The sequence below is a fragment of the Parambassis ranga genome, chromosome 12 (assembly GCF_900634625.1).
Source record: "Parambassis ranga chromosome 12, fParRan2.1, whole genome shotgun sequence".
Taxonomy (NCBI): domain Eukaryota; kingdom Metazoa; phylum Chordata; class Actinopteri; family Ambassidae; genus Parambassis; species Parambassis ranga.
In genome coordinates, this window is record NC_041032.1 from 11,424,660 (window position 1) to 11,442,809 (window position 18,150).

The 18,150-nt window shown below is 41.8% G+C and overlaps 1 protein-coding gene across 6 annotated transcripts in view; it reads left to right on the forward strand.

The window, feature by feature from the left end:
* The window catches only part of arhgef28a (Rho guanine nucleotide exchange factor (GEF) 28a), a 32,164-nt gene extending 16,130 nt beyond the window's left edge, over positions 1-16,034 (forward strand). For 3 of the 6 annotated variants that reach the window (XM_028418616.1, XM_028418618.1, XM_028418617.1), the window contains 23 exons: positions 420-506; positions 1,242-1,287; positions 1,980-2,081; positions 2,751-2,874; positions 3,434-3,569; positions 3,641-3,696; positions 3,777-3,837; positions 3,952-4,081; positions 4,182-4,297; positions 4,860-5,000; positions 5,129-5,379; positions 5,450-5,575; positions 5,654-5,771; positions 5,841-6,095; positions 6,191-6,267; positions 6,373-6,551; positions 6,625-6,716; positions 6,788-6,973; positions 7,101-7,318; positions 7,931-7,978; positions 8,590-9,108; positions 10,833-11,115; positions 14,494-16,034. In XM_028418616.1, the coding sequence (XP_028274417.1) occupies positions 420-506; positions 1,242-1,287; positions 1,980-2,081; positions 2,751-2,874; positions 3,434-3,569; positions 3,641-3,696; positions 3,777-3,837; positions 3,952-4,081; positions 4,182-4,297; positions 4,860-5,000; positions 5,129-5,379; positions 5,450-5,575; positions 5,654-5,771; positions 5,841-6,095; positions 6,191-6,267; positions 6,373-6,551; positions 6,625-6,716; positions 6,788-6,973; positions 7,101-7,318; positions 7,931-7,978; positions 8,590-9,108; positions 10,833-11,115; positions 14,494-14,660 (3,518 nt within the window). In that variant the 3' untranslated portion in view covers positions 14,661-16,034. The remainder of the gene's footprint in view (positions 1-419; positions 507-1,241; positions 1,288-1,979; positions 2,082-2,750; positions 2,875-3,433; positions 3,570-3,640; positions 3,697-3,776; positions 3,838-3,951; positions 4,082-4,181; positions 4,298-4,859; positions 5,001-5,128; positions 5,380-5,449; positions 5,576-5,653; positions 5,772-5,840; positions 6,096-6,190; positions 6,268-6,372; positions 6,552-6,624; positions 6,717-6,787; positions 6,974-7,100; positions 7,319-7,930; positions 7,979-8,589; positions 9,109-10,832; positions 11,116-14,493) is intronic. The other 3 variants (XM_028418619.1, XM_028418620.1, XM_028418621.1) reach the window with 3 other exon arrangements.
* The last annotated feature ends 2,116 nt before the right edge of the window (positions 16,035-18,150 follow it).

Here is an 18,150-nt window from a genome sequence, read left to right on the forward strand (position 1 = left end):
TGTGGTCAGCCATCTCAGGCCCAGACGTAGCATTTAGACCCTTACACAGCAGACACTGGTGCAACACACACAGAAACTCAACACTGCACTTTCTCAGTCTCTCTTTGTTATACACCAATAGAGTTTGATGTATTTTGGTGGTTTAGAAAAGCCTAGAACAGACAGACACATACTGAATAATTCACAACAGACACAAGCTAGCTATTTACAGTGGCTACAGCTTCATGCTGTCTGCACAGTTAGAGAGTGGCATCAATCAAGGAAGCTAAAATCAACCATTCCTTTAACGGAGAGGGAAAAAAAAATCACAATAAGTCGACAGAATTTTTTTTAAACAGCTCTCACTCAGAGTTGACTGTTCGTGGTGATCCTCTCTGTAGCTGATGTGTGAGCAGCACCCTGTCCACTGTGCCCTGTAGATGCCGTGCTCCACAGTGTCAGCCACAGCCGATCTCTCCTTCTGGCCCTCTCTCTGTCTAAATCTCTGTCTCTGCTCCACCCTGGTAGTAAGTACTGGACACCCGCAGCCGTCACACTGCGCTTAAGGCCCAGCATAGCTGCCATGCCACTGTCGCTGTCAGCGCCTCTGTGTGCTTTTGTTTGTGTGTGTGGGCAATGGATCAATGTTGTTATGGTAAACTGTTGAACATGAAAATTAGCTCAAAATATTGCATGGCTGTGAAACGTGTTGTCCATAGCTCAGCCAGCTCTGCAGCTTTATGCATGTTTCAGCTTCTTTTATAGTTGGTTATTCATGTTTTGGTCCACTTTAATCTTATTTTTCTGAGGCAGGCTCATTTTTTGTGCTGAAAAACAAAAGAAAGTTGAAGGCTAAGAGCCATTTTCACTCCTCTTTATCTGAAATAATTCAATAAAACCTAAAAAGAAACCAAATTAGAGTCACAGCACTGGGTTATGTTGTGTCTGTGTATGGTTTCGGGTGTGCACGAGGAAATCAGGTTTGCAGCGATGAAATCAAAAGATGACGGATTTCTTTGCAGCCCTGTGAGACACATCGAGGTCTCAGAGGGGTCAGCACCTTATGTCCGTCTGCTTTATGTGTGTGTGTCTGTCAAAGTCGCGGATCATGTATGACTCTTTGACAGCTCCGCCAGCATGGTGTTTTTTCTTCAATGCTTTCACTCTGAAATTGTCTGAAATTACAAATTAAATCAAATAAATTTTAGACATATTTGTGTACATTTACTTGAACAGCTTCTTCTCGTTTTTTATGTCAACAGAACAAAGAGCCTCCAGTATATCCGAACAACAGTCACACGAAAAAAGGTATTTACTCTTCGAGTCTTATTTTTTTTTTAATGATGCATTTCATTTCTGATGACTCAGCCTGCCTCACTGGGCTCTCTAATTGAAATGTTTCATCAAATATGTAACCACCACCACTGCCAAGGGTAACATGTGGGTATCCATGACAACCAGGTTGCTCGGTGACCGCAGCACGGCACTCTGTGAAGTTTGCTGAAGCTCCTTTGTCCCTATGCTGTGTGTGTGCGTCTGATGTTTTTTGACCCTTTTAACAGAGGTGGTGATGTTCAGATATCAGTATGACTCTGCGTTCACTCTGATTTTGTATTACATGTTGTTTACATGTTATATGTTACATATATTTACATATATGTTACATTTTTAAACAAGACAGGCCTCATTGTTGACATGGATGTATGTTAAATTATGGTCCATGATTTAACTGAAAAAAGGATTTCACTTTTATTTCCTAATTGTACTGCTACATCTCAGTAGCTCCCTCTAGTGGAAGTCAGACTCCGGGCAAAAAAATGCTGTAAGGTAGACCTATATTATTTATGATTGTGTGCTTTGACGCAGGTATGAACAAGCAGATTTGCAATACTTAATTGTTGCATGTCTCCTTTAACCTGGATTCTGATCAGCAATAAAACATCACAGTCTGTGTGTGCGTGTGTGTGTGTATTTCCGTGTGTGTGGGCTGTTGATTACAGGGAGATTAGGTTCCGTAAACGTGCCCAGTCTGCTGACGATGAGGGCAGCATGGAGCTGGCTGAGTCCCTCCAACATCTCACCCTGTCTGAGTTTCTCAAAGAGTACGTGTGAGGGGGAAGGGATGGACCTCCGTCAGCCAATTTGAGCTTCCTTACCCTCCCCTCCAACAAACCACCTCTCTTTAACAGCAGAGCAATAATTAACTTGTATTGTCTTTTAACAATATGCACCAAAAACCTGTCTTTTTGGAAATTTTTTGCATGTCTGTAACAGTTCTACTAATTTTTAATTGCTTTCACAGCACAAGGTCGCAGTGATAGAACACATTTTAGTGACTAACTTAACTAATATTTTTGTGATTCATTCCAGTTGCAGATGATATTTTATTTCTGGATGTTGCCATTTGTAACCACAGAGCATGTCAAACAGTTATTTATGTTGATGTTTATGTGAATATTCAGCTGTGTATGAGGTGATTGATGCAATTCTGGCCTTTGGTAGAAGGAGATGAATTATATTCAGTTGGTCAGTGGAACATTAAGGAGTTAAATATGGCAATATAGTGTGCCCTGATATTTCCTGCTTTTACCTAAGACCATGAACTTATCAATTGCACATCTTACACCAGCCACCTCCTGCAACTCCACAAGTCTGTCATGCTTGTTTTTGTTGTCATGTTGCCTCTGTAGGAAGTGAATTAGCATTATATTATAGCATTATTATTTTTTAACGATACATTGCATTGAATTCTAACATTTGTTTTTCTGAAGAATCGAAGAGGAGGAGCTGGATAAATACAACATCCCAACCAAGGCAGAGTCTGAGAAGTACAAAGTCATTCGCACTTTTAGTTTCCTCAAGAGCCGGATGTCCAGCACACGCAACAAGACAAAGGTAAACCCAAACCACAAACAGACCAGGAAGTTTTGTTTGTTGTATGTGTTCATTAAAGCCAGCCTTTTGAAATGGAAGGATGCATTTTACTATTATTTTTTGGTAGTGTGAAATTTCCAGGTCCAGACTTAGGTATGCAATATGTGCCTTTCTCCTCTGTGGGAGACACAACCAGGAAACGTTTCTGGGAATAACTCAAGGTCGGAGTGACAGACCAAACATGGTGATTGGCCCTTTTCCTTTTAATGATTAATCCCCTGTTGTTAAGTCAGCACAGAGACTGGAAGCCCTCTCAGTCTTGCTGTTGTTTATGCTAGGTTACGTTTTCATGTCAGTGGACTTTCTTGCGGTTTGGAAAAAACGCGGGCAGGGTTTCCTTCCAGCTTCTCAGTTATCTACTCACATGCGGGAGAGTTTACTCAGCAAATAGAAACTTTGAAAGATCCTCATCCTGGTTTATAGAAACCTCACTTAAAGCCTGCATTGTTTTGAGATTGTCGGTGTAGTTGTCTACATGGCGTCCTTGTTGACGCCTGTGTCTCTGGCATGGTTTTCTAAGGCGAAAGGGAAGGACAAAGAAGCCAAGGACAGGCAGCTGAATGGACATCGCTTTGCCACGGGCAACTGTTTAGGCCCCACAGTCTGCGTGGTGTGTGACAAACCAGCTTCTGGAAAGGACCTCCTGCATTGCTCTGGTGGGTAAAAGTTTACATTTTTGTACATTTGGTTCCTGCGACAAATAAAATATCATATCTCTCTTTCCCAGGTTGTACTGCTATTGTCCATAAGGGATGTAAGGAATCTCTCCCCCCATGTTTGAAGGTGAGATCAGAACATTGTGTCTCCACTGCAGCCGCTTCCTATTGTTTATACTCTCTAACTCTGTCATTTGTATTACTTAGAAACTTCACGATAAATATGCAGTGAGCGTGGTGAAGAACAGAACAGCATCCCTCCCACAGAGTGAGTTCATGACCCTCAGGTCAACGCCAACGACTGTAGCCACATTAAATTTTACGTATATTACATTTCAGTGTGAGAGAATTAGTTGTTTGTTTTCTTTGTATTTTTCCTCAGACTTCACAGTGAGAGACAGTTCTCCATTGTCTGTGATCCCCGTTTCAACGTCTCTTCCTGTCATGGCCCCCAAGGATAAGAAGGAATCACGGTCGTGCTCTCCCTCAGGAGGTTTTCCCAACAGCGACAGGTTAATAATCACATACCTTTATAAGTTGTATAACATGATACAGTGACATTAGTAAACATATAAAAGGTATTAATGTTTGCTTGTTTTTGATCTGTGACAGTCGGCTCAGCGAGAGTTCAGAAACAGAATCTGAGGCCCTGAAGCTGGCCAGCCAATCAGAAGAACTCCTGCCAACTCCAGTGTCCTCCACTTCCACTGACTCATCTTTCGGAGAGGGTATGAGAATAATAGGGACTATTTTTACATTGGATTTTAAGTCCCAGTGTTGACCTTTCTGTTGTGAGAACATGATGATCCACCCTCAAGGCGCTGCGACAGGAAATGTTTCGGAAAGTTTGGCTTGATTTTGAAAGAAGTCATAAAAGTAGTGACAAATAAGGAATGATGGTCATTCACCCCCTCCTTCCCCCCACACATTCCTTCATGCTGGTCTGAGGATTTAACATAAATATTGATGAAGCAGCATGTCATTGAACTTTAATGTAAAACAAAAAACTTGTTTTCAGCCTGCATTTGAAAGAAAGATCAATTTATTGATTCTGCTTAATTTTAGACTTTCATGTGCGCATGTAGCTTTTCAAAGGCAACTGCATTTAGATAGATGATTCACAATACTGATATTTATCAAGTAGTGAGCATTTATTTGTGAAATTCTCTTGCATGTGTTGAAAGTTCAGGGAATTTGTTTCTCCAGTTTTTCCTCACACAATGTAACTTGGAAGATGAGATGGGTAAAAGCAGAGAGAAAACATGAAGCTGAACATCTTTTTCTCAACAGACTGCATGGACTCGTATGTCCACCCTGATATCTCATCTGATTCTGTGGATTACGAGGCAGAGTCGTGGAGTCTCATAGTAGAGCACAAGTTCTGCAAGAAGCAGGACAAACGCGCTGTGAAGAGGCAGGATGTTATCTATGGTAAGCAGATGTTTGTGTTGTGAAAGAGGGCCACTGGGATGCGTCATTTCTGCAGTATTTCACATGTAAAACTGCAGTAACCACTTGTTTATTTGTTGGTGATTTTAATGTACATCATTCTTTTGCAGAGCTGATGCAGACCGAGCTTCACCACCTGCAGACTCTGCACATCATGGCCGAGGTCTTCCGGCGAGGTATGAGGGAAGAAGTGCAGCTAGACGGTGAAGCGGTGGAGCGGGTCTTCCCCTGTTTGGATCAGCTGCTTACTTTCCACCACGCCTTCTTTGCTGCCATGAAGGAACGGCGACATAGCTCCGCCCAACCCCAGGGACATAGAAACTACCTCATCCAGCAAATAGGAGATGTACTGCTCCAGCAGGTAAGCTGGGCCTATTTGGACCTCCTTTGTCTGAGGACTAAGAACAAGTCACTCATGGTATTTTATTCAGTTTTCAGATGAGAATGGAGAGAAAATGAAGCAAATATATGGAGAATTTTGCAGTCATCACAATGAAGCAGTGAACATTTTCAAAGAGCTCCAGCAGCATAACAAGAGATTTCAGAGCTTCATTAAGGTATTTAACATGACCTTTAAAATGAAACGACATCAAGATTGTCAATCTATATCATAATATTTATAATACTCTTTAAAGCTACAAGGAAATAACTCTTTGGTGCGACGGAGGGAGATCCCAGAGTGCATCTTGCTTGTAACCCAAAGGATCACAAAGTACCCAGTGCTGCTTGAGAGGATCCTACAATATACTCAAGGTGAGTAATCTGCTGCCCTCTGCTGGCTAAATGGTTGCCTGCAGAAAGCAAACCAAAAATATCTTTCAGAGGAAACAGAGGAGCATGCAGACCTCTCAAAAGCCCTGGCCCAGATTCGAGAGGTGTTAGCAGCTGTGGACCTGAGGGTCAGTGAATATGAGCGGCACCAGAGGTTACAGGAAGTGTGGAACCGCATGGAGAACCGCAGCACAGCCAAGCTAAAGAACGGGCACACATTCCGCAAGCAGGACATGATGAGGCCAGGGCAAACACTCAAACACCAGGGCCTGCTCCTCTTAAAGACTGCCACCGGTCGACTTAAAGGTGAGGTTTCTGTACTGTTTAGTGTGGTGTTAATTCATCCTTTCTAAATGAAATAAGTAACTGATTGATGTTCCTTCTGGTTTGGTATTCCACAGATATTCTGGCTCTTCTTCTCACTGACACACTCATCTTCCTGCAAGAGAAGGACCAGAAGTACACATTTGCCACTGTGGTAAGCACAAAAAATGAACCATACAAATACACAGATGAAAGTAGGCCGGTCTTTATAACTACATGAGCTAAAACAATATGTTTCCCCACCTTGAATGTGCTTCAGGACCAGAAGCCTCCAGTCATTGCACTGCAGAAGTTAATAGTTCGAGAAGTAGCAAATGAGGAGAGAGGGATGTTTTTGATCAGTGCCTCTGCTGCCGGCCCAGAAATGTACGAGGTTCATACATCATCCAAAGAGGAACGCAACACCTGGATGAGGCTCATTAGAGAAGCTGTGGAAAGGTGTGTATCTGTTTATTCTTCATGTATAAATTAAGGGAAAGATCAATAGTGATTCACTGTCACCTCTGCTCAGCTGTCCGGAGGAAGAAGAGGAATACACAAGTGAATCTGAGGAGGAGAAGCGAGCCGCTGAGGCTCGTTTCCAGAAGATACACAAACTGCAAGGTATATGGAAACCTAACCAATATAACTCCTGAGGTTTTGCAATTCTTGAACCATATGTACTTGTGTATCAGAGAGTCTGATGAGCCACGACCAGCAGATCTGCTCCAGCCTGGAGGAGAAGCTGCAGATCTATGCAGATCTCTCTGCTCTGAGTGGGAGGACGGATCCTTCTCTGGTCGAACCGCGCCTGCTGGTCCAGCCGCACTCAGAGGAGCCGCCACAGGCAGCTGTGCTGCTTGCTGCAGCTCTGCAAGAAGGTGACAAACACTTTTTACACTGTATGCTTTATTTATTTTTTTATTTTTTGACAAGTTATATGTCAGATAATGTTGTTTTCTAACATGTGAAATTGGAATAGAACCTCTTATTGTGTTCCTTTTGCAGCTGAAAACCTGAAAACCACATTGTCCTCCAAGGCCTGTTCTCCACTGAGTTCCAGCCAAGACTCGGACATAGACTCTGTGTTTCCTGTGAGCCCTGCTGTAGAAGCCACCTCCTCCTCTGAGCCCTCACCTGAAAACCCTGAGGGCAGCGAGGGGAGCTGGTCTGACTCCTTCGCTCTTCAGTCTCCCCCTGACACTATGAATGACATTGACTTCAAGGTACTAACCCTGGTATCTATAATGCATTTAGCTCGTACAAATCTTGTATGGTATAAAAAGAGATTACATATTAAATGGGTTAAATATTGATGCAGAATTGCACCATATAGGTGTAATGCTTTCCCATTACTGTAGCTAAGATGGTGAAGGGACAGAGGTATTATAGGTCATTATGGTCTCCTACAGGCGGACTCTGAACGTCACCTCTTTCCATGTCTTTACAGATGTGTGTCTCAAGATTGCCAACAGTTGTGTTAATAATTCAGTACAGTCTATTAGAATTACATTTCAGTCTTAATGTAATGAATCATTGATAAGCCAATAATAAAGGAAGTCCATTTAGTTCTGAAAGGTATTGCGGCATTAAAAATGGATATCGAGACTTATTCCAATTACTGTGCCACGTTTGTGCTACTGTTTGCAGCTTTTCGTGACCTGTGAGGTAAATTACACCAATAAGACTGTGTGATAGTGAATAGTGCACCATGCAGCCTCAAGGGGGCGCAAGCGCTGCATGGAAGTAACTTAAAATTCAGTCTGTCCACAATGAAAGAAAGTAATTTGGTTTAAAGAAGAGACATTTACATGGGATCATTTTGTGTCTATTAACAGGTTGCACAGAGTGTCCAATACCTGACCCGGTTACTGTATAGTTTGCAGGTAAGAGCATCAATCCATGGCAGTTTTTCTTTCTTCTTTCTCACAGCTCACATCTATATTAAGTCAACAAGCAAACAAACCTCTGCTGCAGTCAACATGAACAGATTCTATATTAGTGCCACAGGCTTTAATATGCCTGTGGCACTCAGTACACAGAACCAAAGCACTGTTTGAAGCCAAAGGTAGCAAGCTGCAGGTGCTCGTCCCACTGATCTTTTTTCTGCTCAGAGACATAGCAGGGTCTTTTGTTTCTGCTTGCTGGTAAAAGATGGAAATTTGTTTAGAGAGAGCATGTGTGTGTATATTTGCATGTTTTCTTGTGTATCTGCACTCTCCTGCACTCTTTGTTTAGGTTTGAGGTTTTGATCGCAATGTGAATTTTCATATTCAAAGTTTTATATCCCTTCTTGTGTATGAACTTGAAAACCACAGTTTTGCCAGTAGCAGTGGGATCCTGTCCCCAGTGCAAGGAGATGCTGTGGCCGCAACATATGTTAGGCCCTATCCTGATTTCCGTTGAATTTTGCCATTCAAATCATGGGCTGCCTGTTGTGAGGATGTTTAAAATGCAAAATGCATTTTCATGATCCCTATCTCCCTCTTTGTGCCAGGCTGCAGTGACTATCCAGGACAGCTGCTATGAGGTCCAGAAGCTCATCCTCCAAGAAAGTGGGCGCCCCTCTCCCCGTACTCAGCGCCTGCACCTTCCAAGCATGCGTGCCAACACCCTGCAGGAACAGGAAAAGCAGCGCAACCTGGAGAAGCGCAAAGAGGAGGTGGCAGCGACTCAGCGGCTTCAGGACCGACTGCGACAGGAGAAGGAACGTTGGGAGCGCGAGTGTCAGGCAAGGGAATGCCAGCAGGGGGAGCAGGAGAGCAGGCTGGAGGAGAGGGAGAGGCAGTGCCAGCTGGAGGCTGAGAGGCTTAGGAAGGAGAGGGAAGAGCTGGATGAACAGCTGGAGGAATATCAGCAGAGCCTGGAGCGTCTCCGCGAGGGCCAGAGAAGTGTGGAGAAGGAGCGCGAGCGTCTGGAAAACCAGCAAAAGCTGCTCCAGACCTGGAACCATGGGAGGCAGAGCAGCCTGCCCACTGTGATGCCTCACATGGTCATCCCTCTAGATGGGCAGCAGGTAGGCATCTGTTGTTGAATGTGAGGCAGCAGCCGAGGCTTCCTCACTAAAGCACTTGACCCTGACAGGAGTGTGAGGTAGATATGCAACGTTTATGGAGTATTTCTCAGCTGAGATCATTAATGGGAAGTGTTTCTCGGACAGCTATCAGCCTGAGTTACATTTACACAGCAGCTCAATCTCCTCCTGATGTACGACCTGCAATAATGAGAGCAATTTCAGCATCGTTTGTCTTAGTGCTCCACCAGCTCCACTAACCAATAAACATCCCAATGATTGATGATAATTAAACCGTTGCAAATAAAAGCTCCGACAAAATAATTAAAACCAGAGGCAAGAAACCCAAGAAACCAATCAATTGTGACCAAAAGGACTTTTAACTATTGACACTTTGTTTGAAAAGCACTACAGGGAAATGTGCCCCACAGCTGGAAGGCACACAGGATAAAGAGTGCACTGTTTCCAGTAAGTCTACATGTAGCTCACATGGAACTGAAGCATTGGTGAAGCTAATGGAGCACATATAACTATGTAAGCCTCTGCTCAGTTCAGCAGGTGTGACTATTTCAAAGAGCGCCCGAATGGACAGACAAATGAGCAGAGTCGGTTACAATATTCCCTCTCTCCCTCATTAATTTGCAAGCCACCCCGGGCTCCTGCAGGCTCCATGTGATAAAGCTCCCCTGGCTTTATTTTTTTGCAGACATATTTATTTCCATTCATTTATTTTAGTCTGTGCAGTGGCTACCTTTAACATTAACATTGGTCTGATAAATGCGTGCATAGGCAGTTGAGTTCCTAATGTTCTCCTGTTAATGTTTTAGCCAGAGCAGTTCACAGGGTCAGACACAGATCAAATGACGTACACACACAGACACACACACACACATACACACATCTGCTCACAGGTCACATCTAATTAGCTGCACTGCCACCACTCAGCAAAGGAAAGGCCATGTTGATGTGAAGAAGGGACGAGAGAGAGAGGAGGGGTAGGCGAGGACAGCAGCATGAAGCAACCAGCAGTGTCCCTCTCAAACAGATATTCAAGGGTCAGGTCACGTAAATTACCCTAATTGTGTCCACTCAGGTTATTGTACATTCAGTCAGTCATTCAGTGGTAATCAAAGCTCCTTAAAATTTACAGCTGACTACCTGATAAAGAACAGATAAGTATAAAGATTACGTTTTTTTTTTTTAATCGTCGTTCAGTTCTTCAGAAATTGTTCTCAGGTTGTTTTTATAGTCGAATTTGTCAGTTATATTATCAAATGTGCTTCCTGATCCCTCATGCAAATGCATGACTGCATTTCAAAAGAAGCATTGTTGAAAGATTTTACAGGTGTGGACGGGACGCCACCCAACCATCACCGTCCTTGTTGTTCTTTTTTAGAAGTTTTCAGCTGGGCAGATTGAGCCGATGATCTCTGGAGAGAAATTAGTTTCTCAAAGCATATAACACGTAAATCTTACAAACAAGTAATCACTTTGAACAAAGAAGATTTATAAAGGCTATTATTTTGCCATTACCTTGCAAGTTTATTTTAACCATGTATTCACTGTATAGAAGAAGAACTTAAATTAGAAATTAAAGGGTGTTGTGGTTGTGTGTGTTTTATATGTTTTTAGATCCATTAGTCAGCATGATTAGAGTGCACTTTTATGTTCTTCTTCGTATTCATCTCTGCTCTGAAAGTAACCTTGACATGTCCTCTTTCCTTCAGGACTCAGCACCAAGTCAGCCCAGAGACCACGCTGGCAACGGCTCAGTGTTTGTGAATGAGGCTGCATTGGCCGGCGGTAGCATCAACAACCGGCACGTCCACCACAAAAGAAATGACCCCAGTACGCACAATTGCCTCAACACCCTGCTGGCCCGATCCAACAGCAGACAGCCTCCTGTGGCGAAAACTCCCCACGGCTTGCAACACTCCCAGGGATGGGTGATGGGGACAGGGTACCTCTACAACCCTGCAGCAAGGCTCGGCCTACAGCACACAACAAGTGGTAAGAACATTCTTTTTTGTCTCTTATATAGTGTAAGCTGCAGACTAAAGAATCAGATGTTACATAATAAGTGCCAATGGTGTAATATTACACAGGTCTTGTATCAAACTGCAGTGGGCTGTGTTATCATACCGTCAACATAAATGAGAAATTTGCTACCTGTGTGAATGTAAACAAGCCCTCTGCTTGCACTGGTTTCACTCATCTGTGTGAGAGCACACAAGCACACTATGCTCTCAAGGCTGTTTGCCTGGTGAGGCTGTGTCTGTCCTTCATCTCCAGCACCTGCACGTCCACCTCCACCAGAAGCCAGGCCAGGCCCCTCGCCTGCTGAAAGAAAAGAAAATCAATAGTTTTTCTATCTATTGACTGGCAGCGCAGACAACAGCATGTGAATCACAGTTCACAGGCGATGGCTGACTGATTGGGACATCGATCTAAAAAAAAATCTTTACAAAACTCATTACAGCATGACTTGTCATCGCATCAGGCAAAAAGGGGAGGAGGTGCGAGCGAAGGAATCAGAGATTCAGGCACAAATTAATCTGCGTTTAGCTCGGGAGGTGTCGGTTACACTCTCCCTTTAGCCTATCCCCATTCCTAATCCATTAATGCACGCTGTAATATTCACAGGAGGCAGGGGAAATTACAGTTTATGTTCAACCTGTCCCTCAGCCCGTATAATGATGGGGTCAGTGTTAACTGTGGCTAGTGTTGTTTACCAGAAAATAGCAGGCCGCACAGTCTCTCCCACATTGATCAGCTTATTAACCTTTCCTCATTATTGAGCACACACTAGCCCCGGTGAAACCTGAGTCACTTGTTAACAAGCCTGGGGTGGATGCTTGGCCACAGTCTACGGGGTGCTGCATTCAAGATGACATTGAGTCACAGTGTGGGTCTTCAGCGGGTCCCATAATGGCCTGAAGTCAAATATTCTTCGACATTGGATACAGTTTCAAATCTTCACTTTGTTTTTCAGTGTCATATTTTAAGAGCTTCGGTTTTATGCGGATCACACGCCATACCTGGTATGTGGAAGAACCTGGTGTCTCTTTTTGTAATGTGTCTTTCAAATGCAAATTCTCCATTGTGCTGTCAGTCACATGGATCCAAATATGTCTTCCTTCTCCTCCTCACCTGAGCGTGTGAAGATTTCTCCTCATGCACACCCTCTTTATTCCCGTGGATTTTCATAATTTGTTTCTGCACAATAATATCTCGTGGAACCAGTTGGATGGAATTCTTTGAAGTGACATTTCATCTGATGAGTCGTATCGCGTTTTTGTCGCTCACCTTTTTCATACAAAGGATGAGAACATTGTGAGTCAGTTAAGGAAGAAAGGAAGATGACACTGGTGCACTGTATAGCATGTAGATTGAGTCAGACCTTGTATAGTATGCTGCGTGATGCACAAACCTGCTTTGTGGCTTCACAACAAAGCATCCGGGTGTACTGTAAAGGCTTGACTACCTTTTTTAGTGAGATCTAATTTCTTCCCTTTAAGGGACAACTTTTTTTTTTACGATTCATGTGAACATTATGTTGTCATTTTTTGTTTGTCAAAGGTGTAGAATTAAAGGATCAAAGAGACAGATCAGCTTCTTTGAAGTAATATTGTATGAGTTATACATAATTTATTCAAATGCTGGGCACTCGCTGTCAGACAGCCTTTTCTAACAGGTAACTGAACCTGTTATATCTCTGTTCATAAGGCTGCAAGACTCCATTGACTCCTGTCTTTTATTTCAGTGGGTTAATTTGGATCCAGGCTAACACACCAATATTACCCTATAACACTATATTAACCGATTAAAGTATCAATAGACATGGTTTTGTCAGTGTAGTCTGGTGTTGATGGAGCTTCATTGCAAATAAACTATTACTTTATACACACATATTCACCTTCTAACGGGAAGGAGTGTTTCACTGGTTAACAACATTACCAGTACCTAAGAAATTCAGTCAGTTGTGAGTGAATGTTTCTAGACACTTATAATGATTTTTTTTCTGGAGCCTGCCAGTTGTTGGCAGTCTAAAAAAAAGAAAGGCAAACTTTCAGGTTCTGCTTCATTTATTTTCAGTAAACTGTCCAACAGTGTTAAAGCAGTGCCATGCACAAGCAGCGGAGTTCTCTTTTTACGACCCCAGATTGATTACATGGTGCAAGAGATGGCAATTTATCTGTGTGATTTAAAAACACATAAAACTAGTTTATTGACATTGATTAGCATGCAGCTAGATTTACACAGTTCTAACTTGGAAAAATAATCACAAAACACTCCACCAAATAAAGTTAAAGTGAATGAGTAAATGTATTTGTATGTACCTCCACAACATCACAATAATCATATGTATTCTATCCATAAAATGCCACCATTAGCTTTTCTAACCTGTCTGATATAGACAGATAATATTAATACAATAAAAAATATTATGCAGACACCCCCAAAAATAATAAATCTGTTACTTTCTTTAAATTGCATGCAGTTGCTGTCTGTGCAGTAACATATTATTAAAGCTCTAAGACAGAGATGGACTGTTTTCGGGGTCTGACTGCACTGCTCATGTCTCATCTATCAGAGGCTGCGCCTATATGGTGGCTAACAGAGCTACTCCAACAGACTCTTATATAATTAATCAAACAGAGACACTTTCCTACAGGGACACAATGAGGCAATTTATAGTTCACGCCATCTGTTACCATGACAGCACACCTGCCCTAATGCTAGACAGCACCCACAGTGCACACAAATGTAAGAATGGACGCAGACACACGTCTAGATACATACCACCAATAATAGAGTAATATTAATAATTATATTACCCTTCAATATCAGGTGGTACAGGAATGTAGAGATACAATATCTTATTTCAAACTTCAACAGACACTATGTTTGCCATCTAAAGGGTTTGAATGCTTGTTAAAATCTTGTCATCCCCAGTCTGGTTGTTCATCATTTCCATTCCTCATTTCTCCTTGTCAGCTGTCACGTGTAAGAAAGCAGGTGTCACTGAATCCTGGCGATTGATTATGTTGACAAAGATAATGATAAAAATGACAACTCTTGAGTTGAGGGGGAGTGATGGATAGCTAGAAAATCCTTTTTGTTTTTAATTTTCAGTCCCATGCTCAGGCATAGGAAGGAGCAGCAGGCTGAGCTGCAGCAGCTGTGGTTGATCTGTATGCTGTTGGTGATTAGATAAGTGGCCTGAACAATTAGACTGAGCTCATTAAACATGTGGCTACATGTCCCATCCTGGTGATTATTTATCAGTGGTTACTAAATGATGAAGTCTCATGAAGTGAAGTGTGTTTCCTTTTTATTTGTACACTTAATACTCTGTTATGTATTTATTTATCTGTGCCCACTCAGATCACACTTACAATGGGGAGACCTGGTCGTCAACAGCAAGCGGAGCCGACCCGTATCCGATGCTCCCGCATCCCAGTGACCCTCAGCTGGACCTCAGTGCGCTAGTTTCCTTGGAGACTGACAGTGATGGGGAGGATGGCAGGGAGGAAACCATTGTGTACCTCTGAATGTTGATATAAAATTTGAGACTCTGAAAAGCTGCAGCACTTGGTGAGAGACGATCATGAAGTCGCCTTCAAAAAGCATTTCTTGTTTTTTTTTCTTACATTTGTCAAACTTTTTTAAGTTACTGGAAACAGAGATAAAGAAACAGACTGTCATGCACCTTAGCTCGAGGCACCACTGGGTGTTCAATGTCCTTCTTTTCTGCTTTATTTTTCTGTGTGTGTGGTCACATATTGACTGCCTCATCCCCTGCAGCCACAACTTTTCCTCCCTCTCTCCATCTCTCTCTCTCTCTGCTTTTTACTGTCTCTCCCTCCTTGCATTCCTGGGCTCCTACATATCTCGTCCTTCAAGCTCTATATTTATTGAATTTGCACTGAGGGTGAAAAAGCATATACCCCATATCAGTGCAACATCAGCCTCCATCTCTCTCCAGCGGGTGATTGTCTTGCAGAGGAGTAAACTGTCCCTCTTTCAATTTATCAGATGGGCGCTGTATATTTACAAGCTGAGCATAATGTGGAGCACAAAGAGATGGAATTGAAAGATGAGGCGAGACAGCGTCAATCCCATGTTTTTCAGACTTCTGCCTGTAGCAATTTGTTTTTCTCTGGAGCACAAAAAACAAGCACAGATATATTTTTAAAGAGGGATGTTCATGGTAAAATGTCAGTTTTATCAGTATAATTTAAGAGTGAAAGGCACGCTGCCTCAAGCTCTTGTTTATTCAGTGGTTGATCAGTACAACACTTTGTCTTTGACTGAAATATCTTTAAGAAAAAAAGTCAAAATTGAATGGATTGACATTCAATTTTGAAAAATAAAAAAGACTTATGGTCCCCCTGAGGATAAAACCTGTTTGATATTTGTGGTTTTGAATGAAATTAAAACTAAAACATTAATAAACCCCCTCAGGAGATGTTGTAGTAAGTGTGGTGATCCTTTAACTTGTCATCTGTCACATTTGATTTTGTTCAATCCCTCAGCTCATCCTCTTTGCCTGAATGTTCTGTTTAATGCTGATCTGACACAGCAAACATACATTCATATGTATATTCATAAATATGCTACATGCATATCAAATAGCATGCTGTTTCTCTCATGAGCATTTTTATATAAAAGACTCCCTGTGCCAATGCTTTATCTGTCTCCTTTTTTTTTTTTTACAGACACCATAAAAAACAGACACCATAAAAGATAAATTCGTTTATTGTGATTTTCTATTAGGACGAAATGCAATGGCAGTATTTTGATGATGATATTAGTATCATGTATATACAGCATATTTGTGCTTTTATTTATTTATTACAGAAGAGATTTCATGTTTTATTTTGTTTTGTGAAGGGTCCTGTTGTACATAGATGTGTTTGAAGCTTGTGTTGTATTCATGACATAAAAATTACCTTTAATGAACCTGAAGCTTGTGTTTTCTGTTTGGTGGCACACCTAACCGTGGGTATAAGCATCACTTCACTTTTATGTCCTTGCAGTTTTTTTTCCAGCAGTACAAACAGATGTGTGAGTGAGTGAGCAAGTGAGCTCCCCGTTCAGTTGCCAGCAGTGACAGGTGGCAGACCATGTGTATGTGTGCCAATGATTTTCTGTATGAGTGCACCCTCCGAATTACAAACATATAGAAACCCCATCAGCGCTGGATAAACTGAAAATGTTCAGCAAACAATATATTTCAGTGAGCAAAATGTCTCATTTTTAATTAATGTAAATATGGAACAGAACCCCCCTTTACCCAGAGCTTCCAGATTTTCCCTGGCAACAGGGAGCATGTGGTTTCACATGCTCCGCCTATGCTACTGTCTTCATTTTAGACAGAAGAGCTGACATCTGAGATCCACAGGGTCCCTGCTCTACCCTCAATTTATACACCTTATTTTTTATTTCACTCACAGTGCTGCATTAAAAAAAAACCCCACTTCATCCCTCCTTGCGGCAGCTGCAGCCATTGTCTGCCTTATTACATTTCTTTACTAAAGATTGTTTTCGGGGAAATCATAAGTCATGATGCATATTAATTGCCCTCTATGAAGAATTAAACTTGATTAGTGCTTCTGATTTAATCAGCCCCTTTGCAACTTCAGTACAATTAAGGAGGTTAGAGTTGATGAACAAGCTGTTCTGAGAAACAAATGTAATTTTCCTTTATAATTATTTAAAACGTTTTCCCTCTTTGATGCAAAAGCTACAAGTAAGGGCTGCAGAAGTCAAAACAACAACAGAGATTTGTTTTTATTTTTAAGATTTATTTGACAGTTGTAAAACGCTTAGAGATCACCTCCGGCTCGGTTATATAAGCTTGCTGACAGCTTATAGAGTTGTCAGAACATATAAACAAACAAAATAAAACAAAACGACAGTGAAGGTTTATTTCCTGCATGTGGGCACAGCTCTATCTTCTACTTTGTGTAAGTAAGTTGTTTCATTAATTTTTTTTATATTTATTATCATTATTTATAATTTACGAATGCTTCATTTAAATCGTATTTTTTGACAGTTTAAGTTTTAATTAATTGGTTGTAAATAAATTAAAAAAAATAAGCTAGCAATGTGAAGTGCGCATGCGGGATACGATGGCACGCATGCGCACAGGCGTTTTAATGATTAGCACCGTGACAGGTGGTGCCTAGCATTCGCCAGAAAAGAGCGGAGCAGCTACCATCACAAGTAATAAAAGTAAGTGCACATGAGCCATCATGAGCAGCGTCATGACTATAAAGTCTGTATTTACGTTTTCTAAACGGCAAACTGCTAACAAGCCACGTTTTACCACCTGGTCCATGAGACGCGTTCAGGGTCCTCTTTCTGAGATCACAAAAGATGTTGGAATAATGTGAACACAACAAACGTCCTTTGGTCAGTGAATATATCTCACCAAAAAGGCAGCAGCTTGAAAAGAAAACATCTGACTGATGTATCAGACTTTCTTGTATCTTTCCAAGCTAGTTTTTTTCCTCCCCCATGCTGCTTCTTTGTTCTTTTGAGTAAACAGATTGATCTGTTTTAAGAGCAGAAACACTCCCGAATAAATAACCCTCCAGGTCTTTCAGGTCACCTGGGACAGTTTTGCCTCCCAGTTTTAAAAACAAAATCTAATAGAGCATCAGGCTGTAGTTTCTCTGCACCGCAAATCTGGAACAAGCTACTGGAGGATCTGAGGTCTGCTCCAAATCTAACCTCCTCTAAATCAATGTTTTGCTTTTTTACCACAGCCTTACTCAATTCTAGGCTATTTTTGCACTGAAACCACACTATAACTCTTACCTCCTTTGGCTATGTTTATATGTTTTTAAATATTTTCAAACCATTATGTTTGTTTTCTGAACATGTCATTCCTTTTAATGTCTACCTTTTAGCTTTTGAAACGCAGGTCACGCTCACTTCCTTATTGAAATACCTCACCTAATTAGTTTTGAAAACACTTTGCGCGCTTCAGTGAGCAGTAGCTTCTCCAATCATTTTATGGACCATATAGGTATG